Raw genomic sequence first — 7,569 nt, 5'->3', positions numbered from 1 at the left:
GAATTGTTGGTATTGCATCAGTGATTACAGCAATAATAATGCCACAAGTATGAGCATATTGCCAAGAAAGAGCTATGATTTGAATCATGTGGATATCTCTTTTAGTGTTCTTTTCACCAAGTATTTTCCCAGTTTGCTTTGATTTTCCATATCCAGTTCTTTCTTAACCCTCACCCTGTGGCCTATCATTACAACCTTATTAAAGACCTTTTGATCTCTGATTTTGGTGTTGACTACATTAGTGGAGAGGATTTTTGAAAATTGGACTTATGGGGTTAAGTTTTAAGAGAATTCTTCTGATTTTGGTTGTTCTACTTTTATCTGAGTTTGCAGGTGGTTTGAGGTTAAATTGACTATATCACACACACACTCAAGGTCTTAGCTTTAGGTTGAAGTAAACGCCTAACTCTTGCTTGACAAATTGCAAAATTTTTGATTGATTTTCTTGCTATCTTTGATGTTAAAAGAGTAAGATACTAGAGATGAAATCTAAATTCATAAAAGGTTGGTGAGTGATGATACTTCTCTTTCGGATCGAGTTGATATTGCCTAAACTATCATTTGCTTTTCTTTTTGTTTGAGGACAAACAAAGTTGTAAGTTTGGGGGTATTTGATGATTTGCAAAAATTTCGTATTGCAGATTTTACAAGTTCGCTCGAGCGGAGGCTTTTGGCCGCTCGAGCGAATTCAGGCAGATTCGAACGCTCGACTATCGCTCAACAGGGAGCTCGATCGGGTTGCTGAAAAACAAAGATTGCTCGAACGGAGACATTGGCCGTTTGAGCGAAATCAGGCAGAGTCGAACGCTCGATGTGCGCTTGATAGGACGCTCGAGCGAACTCAGGCAGAGTCGAACGCTCGACGTGCACTCGACACCCCGCTCGAGCGAATATCGTATTTTGACAGATCTAGGGTCTTCCACCGTTAGACGATATAAAAAGGGATTTTTCACCCTATGGCCGTACTTTTTGACTGGAGAACACCTTTTGGGACTAAAAAAGATAGATAGAAGGATTCAATTCATTTGTTTTGGAGAGGGAATTTCAATTATTGCACGTACGTTGGAATCATACACGAGCACAAATGGGAGAAAAGCATTGAATCGTTTCCTTGGCCGCTCAACAATGAGCTCGAGGAGTATTTTTCAGCATTTGTTTTCTTCCAATCTTCTCAGAACAATTATGGTGAATTCGTTTATGTTGAATTCCATTTCTAGCATGAGCTAAATTTTATTCTTTTTTTTTTTTTTTTTTTTTTTGAAAAAGTCAGGGCCCCATGTACGAGAGGAGCCCCTACTCCAATTTTATTAAAAAACTCTCACTTATGACGGAGGAAAACCGTGGTTACAACCTGACGCATGGGGGATACAAAAAACCAAAACCCATGCATAAAAAACCTTAATAACCAAAACATACAAAAAACAAAGCCAAAAGGAAAAAACAAGAACCAAACTCAAAACCAACCGAGGGCAGGACAACCTGCAAGAAACAACAAGAAAGCAAAAAAGGAGCATATAGACAAAACAAATAGAAAGAACTTACCAAGCACAAACCTTACGAAACCCTTAAGTAAGGAAGGCCCAACTTATCCATGCGAATAAGACCTCGTAAAAGACTGGGCAACGTCTGATCACCAGACCAATCAGAGTTCAAACCTGCAACACCACTCTTTGCTAAAAAATCAGCAACTGCATTACCTTCACGAAAAATATGAGTCATAGTATAATCCATGCAAGTAAGAAAAGCATGTAGTTCTTCCCAAAAATCTTCTAGATACCAATTGGGGCAGGCATCCTTGGTGATCCAATTAACCAAAAGTTGAGAGTTAGTCTCAATCTGAACACGAGAAAAACCAAGAGTATGACACCTGCGCACTCCTTCCAGTAAACTTTGAAATTCAGCAAAATTATTAGTACCATGACCCAGGGAGACAGAGTAAGCCACTATCAATCTGCCATTATCATCCCTAATAACACCCCCTGCACCAGAATGACCAGGATTTCCAAGACTACTACCATCAATGTTAAGTTTAACCCAGCCTTGGCGAGGTCGAGTCCATCTAACCACACGAACTCTCTTAGGTTTAGGATTCAAAACCGGGATATCCAATCTATTCAAAATATCAATATCCCGAGTAGAAACATATGAGACTTTCATAACCTGATCCACAACACGACGGAGCCATAATTTAACAGCATGCCAAACTGACTCAATCGTATTGGCCTTTTCTTCATACCGGGCTTTACAACGCCTCTCCCAGAGTTTCCAGGATATAATAGAAGGAAGAATACCAAAGATAATACGCACCTGAGAGGACTTACTCGCACGACGAAACCAAAAATTTATTTGTTCTGTCCAATTGTAAAAAGAAGCCATATGAACCCCTAAATGACTAGCCGCTAAACGCCACACGTGTCTAGCGAACTCCCCCGTGCAAAGAACATGATTCAAATCCTCAGTATGACCCTCTTGGCAGCAATTACATTTCGAAACCATTGGAATACCCACCATCTGAATCTTATCATCAACACTTAAACAATTATTAATCGCCTTCCACATCATAATGGAAATCTTCTTAGGAAGGTTAGTGTGCCAAATCCACTGAGCCCAAGGTAAAGGAGGCGCCCTAATCCTAATACAATCCCAGGCACTCTTAGTAGTAAAGTGGCCATCCTTATCCTTCAACCAAACTAGCACATCTTGACCCTCCTTACATCTGGCCAAAAAGTCATACAAATCAGAAGCTTTCTGATGGCCCACCAACCTAGTCAAAAGAGAAATATCTCATCCATTCTCAATACGACACTCTTTAATCTTAATCGACGGATGGTCAATCACAGGAAATTGGCTATTGAGAGGACCTGTCTCATCCCAATTATCATACCAAAAAGAAATATTTCCCTCTTTCACAATCCATTTAGAATTATTTAACACTGTCGGGATATTACGAACAATGGACCTCCAAAAACGGGTCCCTTTAGTAGAGTCCAAAAGAGACAAATGTTGCCCCTTAACATATTTACCTCTAAAAAAATCCGCCCAAAGAGACTGGCCATTAATAAGCCTCCAAGCAAGTTTCATATGTAAAGCTCTTTGAACATCTCCAAAATCCCTGATACCTAGGCCACCTTCATCAATGGGAGTGCAAATATGCTTCCAGGAAATCCATTTTCTACGGCCCTTTCCCTCATAATCACCCCAAAAAAATGAACTCAAAATCTTATTCAAATTAAGAAACACCACTTTGGGTACATCTAACACAGCAAGAAGATGGGTGGCCATACTAGATAAAACATGACGTAAAAGAATAGTTCTACCCCCAGCAGAAAGCATTTTCATCTTCCAACCTGCAATCTTCTTTTTAACTTTTCCCAATAACTCGCTAAAATCACTGGCCTTCAGCCTACCAGTCACAATAGGAACCCCCAAGTACTTAAAAGGAAAAAGACCCTCTGAAAACCCAGTAAGGTTAAGAAGAGCATTTTTCCTAGATAAAGGAATTCTCTTAGAAAAGAAAATGGCACTCTTTTCTTTATTAAGAACTTGACCCGTCCAAACCTCATAAGTGTTCAACACCTCCATCAAACCTCTCATCGACTTCTTGCTACCATTAGCAAAAATAATAATATCATCAGCATACATGAGATGAGAGATAATAGGAGTCCCTCTAGCTTGAGTGAAGGTACCAATCTTACCTTCCTCAAAGGATTTCTTAATTAGACGAGAAAGAACCTCTTGCATAATAATAAATAAATAAGGGGAAAGAGGATCACCTTGCCTTAAGCCCCTCGCTCCTTTGAAAAACTCAAGAGGAGTACCATTCATCATGACTGAATACCAGGGCGAAGAGATACAAGCCTTCACTAGATCACAAACATTAGGAGAAAAGCCAAAATGCATCAAAACATGTAAGAGGAAATTCCAATCCACTCGGTCATAAGCTTTAGACATATCAAGCTTAACCAAGACATTACCCCCAATCGACTTCTTGTGAATAGAATGAACCATTTCCTGAGTCAAACTAATATTCTCGAAAATACTGTGACCCGGGATAAAGGCCCCTTGTTCTTTTGAAATAATCTTAGAAAGCAAGCTAGTCATACGATTCACAATAATCTTAGTGCAGATCTTATAAATCACAGGACAAAGGCTTATAGGGCGAAATTTATCAAAGCCAGAAGGCTTGTCCACTTTAGGAATTAAAACAATATAAGAAGCCGTGTAGCTTTTAGGAAGCATATGAGTATGGAAAAACTCGACAATAGCTTCAAAAACATCATCTTTAACAAAATCCCAACAGACTCTGAAAAAACCAGAACCAAAACCATCCGGCCCTGGGCTACTATCAATAGGAATAGTAAAAAGAGCATCCTTGATTTCCTCTAAGGAGGGAGCTCTACCAATCGCCAAATTATCCTCATTAGAAACAGTAGGGGAAATAAGCTCACTTAAATTAGGCAAAACACGAGAATAATTATGGCCGAGAAACTGATCAAAAAAATCAACCGCAGCTTGATGAATGTCCAGAGGAGTGTGTAAAGAAGTACCATCTGACAAACACATGTCCTGCACTCTCTGATGATACTTGGCATTCAAGTAAGCATGAAAGAATTTAGAATTCTGATCCCCATCTTTCAGCCAACTCTTCTTGGCCATATGGGCAAGCCGGGTTTCCTCTCTATCCATCCAGGTTAGAAGTTCCATCTTGGAAGCCAACAGATCATTTTCGTCCTCAGCATTATACGAGCTTTGAAGACAATTCTCCAAATAATCAATACGAGTTTCCAAGTCCTTGATGATCACACCAGTCTTACCAAAAACACTCTTATTCCATTCTTTTAAAGCCACCTTTACCCGTTTCAATTTAAAGGACAAATTTGTTAACCCGTGACCAAGGCTCTGGCGCTTCCACACCCCTTCCACAAAACTATAAAAATCACTGTGATGAGTCCACATAAAATGAAAGCGAAAAGGACTAGGACCATACCTGAACGGGTCCTCCCCAGATTGGATAGCCAAAGGAGAATGATCCGAGGTAGTACGCGCCAAAACCTGATAAAAAACATTAGGAAAAGAGTTAAGAAAGTTAGTATCCATGAAACAACGATCTAACCTTGACCAACTGCGAGCTAATCCGCCTTGACCATTACACCAGGTCATTTTCGGGCCTTTAAAGCACATATCTATAAGGCCACAAGAATGAATGCACTGATTGAAATCTTCCATGGCTGTAAAAGGTCGAGGACGGCCACCAATTCTTTCCGAATCATCTTTAATAATATTGAAGTCCCCGCAAATGACCCACGGCATACTAGCAATCCTCATTGTTTCCAAGTCCGCCCAAAGAGCTTTCCTTTCCATTTGAGTACACTTTGCATAAATAATGGTGAGAAGAAAAACATGACCATTCTCCTCAACTTTCACAGTAATAAACTGGTTAGAGCCTGCAACCCATTGAACCGACACCCCCGACTTCCAAAGTAACCAAATTTTCCCTCCAAGCACCTCATTAGTGACAAAGAAATCACAATTGAGCCGTCCCAAGTAAAGCGGAATTCTATCCTCTAACAAAAAAGGCTCAGCCAAAGCTAAAATATTAGGGCGATAAGTTTTTAGAATTTTCCTCAACCGCATATAAGAAGTGCCAAAGCCTCTAATATTCCAGAAAATAAAAGGACTAATCATAAATTAAGTTTGGAAGGCCGAATTACCGCCCTGGTGGAGCTCCTTCTGTTAATTTTATCCACAGGCTTATTGGGACCCTCTGAATCGGTGCTGTAGTCCTTATTCATGTCCTCCTTTAATTTATCTCTTTCACTTTCTTGATCGGAATGGGAAACATAAATCATATCCGTATATCTTTCCTCATCTAACACCTTGAGTTTTTCCCTTTGTGCAACCACGTTAGGCCCTTCCAAATTATCAAGATCGGTATTCACATTTTCACAGGACCCCAAAACCGGCCTATGAAAATCCGCTTGATGTCCATTAAAATCCAAAACAGGATCCTTCTCTAACTCCTGCACCTCACTCAAATGGACTTGCTGCGTTTGTATTGCACCCTGCAGGCCCAAGATCTCCACTTGCATATCAAATTCCTGACCTTCACCTACACCATCCGGCCCACTCAAAATTCTGCAATCTGCTTCTTCTTCATGCACGTCCTGGATCAAATTCTGCACCTCGTCATGAACACATTTCAAACTCTGAGCAACCAAAGAACCTCCAGCTTCCTTTTCAACAATTTTCTCAATAACCGAAAAACCTCCTGCTTCCTTGTCACCAGTTTTCTCACTTGCCGAAAGCCCTCCTACAGCATTCACAGTGTTTACACCGGGTGCAATCCCATCAGATTCACTCGGCTTGGCATTTATTTCTTCCACTTTAAAGCCATCGGTTTCAGTTGGCTTAGTAATTAGTTCTTCCACTTTAAACCCTTCTTTCTCCATATTTGTTTTGACACCTTTATTAACCCAAACCAAGCTGCCCTTCCCTCTTTTACTCTAGTCATTACCTCGACGACAGGTCTTCAAATTATGGCCTTGGCATCTGCAGTTAGAACAGTAAGCGGGCAACGTTTCATACACTACCCCTTGCCGTCGACTTCCAGGTAAACCAGGACTGCCTATCCAAAAGTGTAGAATAGGATCCTTTGATGCATTAACCTCAAGACACACCCTTGCTCCATCTGTTCGGGTTGCGCACTTCGTCGAATTATCACGGTGAATGAATCTCCCAATCGGTGCTGTCAAAACCTTAAGAATTGAAGCATGGAAAAAATTTGGAGGAAGTCCTGGTAAAAAGACCCAAACCGGAACAACAGGGGACTCAAAGCTTTCATCAAAGTCTGGTTTCCAGACAAAAGGCCGGTATGGACAACCATTAACGTCACAAGAGTCTCTTGAAAGTGCTTTATTGAAGTCTTCCTCGTTGGACATCCGGACAAAAACATGGCGCGGTTGCTGCATGGAGGAGACGACTGGCATGCTGGACAGACCCCATCTAGATCGAATGAACACACGGATATCATCAAGTGAAGGTCGTGGGCGGAGGAATTTGATCACCATTGAGTATTGGAAAGGAGTAGCAGTGCGCTCAATCTCCTCTGCCGAGAAGTGAAAAATGATTTCTCCATCTACTATCTTTGGAGGACGAAAAGCCACCTCCATCTCAGGCAGGGGCTGTGGAACGGCCGAAACCAGATCAGCGAAGGACCTGTGGGGGCCAGCCGGAGGCTGCAAAACCCCGTCGGCGGCCATGCAAAACCACGTAAGGGTTCAAACCCTAGCAGAGCGAAAAGAACGTATATATGGAAAGTTTTTTGAGAGCGTTTAAGAAAAGCATATTAAGAGCTAAATTTTATTCATTCTAGGAAAACGATGTAACCTATTTCCTAACTATGCTTGATTGTCTATGCTAATTTAAGGCAATTCTCTCTTTGTTTGTCTGATTTATTCTTAGTTTATTGCTTCTAATTAACTGGCCATTGATTAGATGATATTTAATCTTGTGATTTGCTATCGAAAGAGGGAATCATAGGGTAGATTTTGAATATTTCAGCATAGGTAA

At 40.8% G+C, this 7,569-nt stretch overlaps 1 protein-coding gene across 1 annotated transcript; it reads right to left on the bottom strand.

Moving 5' to 3' along the window:
• Positions 1-6,503: 6,503 nt before the first annotated feature.
• Positions 6,504-7,259, bottom strand: LOC122306211. The gene has a single exon (XM_043118645.1). The coding sequence runs from the start codon at positions 7,257-7,259 to the stop codon at positions 6,504-6,506; it is 756 nt and encodes a 251-aa protein (XP_042974579.1).
• Between the last annotated feature and the right edge of the window lie 310 nt (positions 7,260-7,569).

The sequence above is a fragment of the Carya illinoinensis genome, chromosome 4 (genome assembly GCF_018687715.1).
Source record: "Carya illinoinensis cultivar Pawnee chromosome 4, C.illinoinensisPawnee_v1, whole genome shotgun sequence".
Classification (NCBI taxonomy): Eukaryota; Viridiplantae; Streptophyta; class Magnoliopsida; order Fagales; family Juglandaceae; genus Carya; species Carya illinoinensis.
The sequence above is the reverse complement of the archived record's forward strand: the minus strand, read 5'-3'. Positions and strand labels throughout refer to the sequence as shown.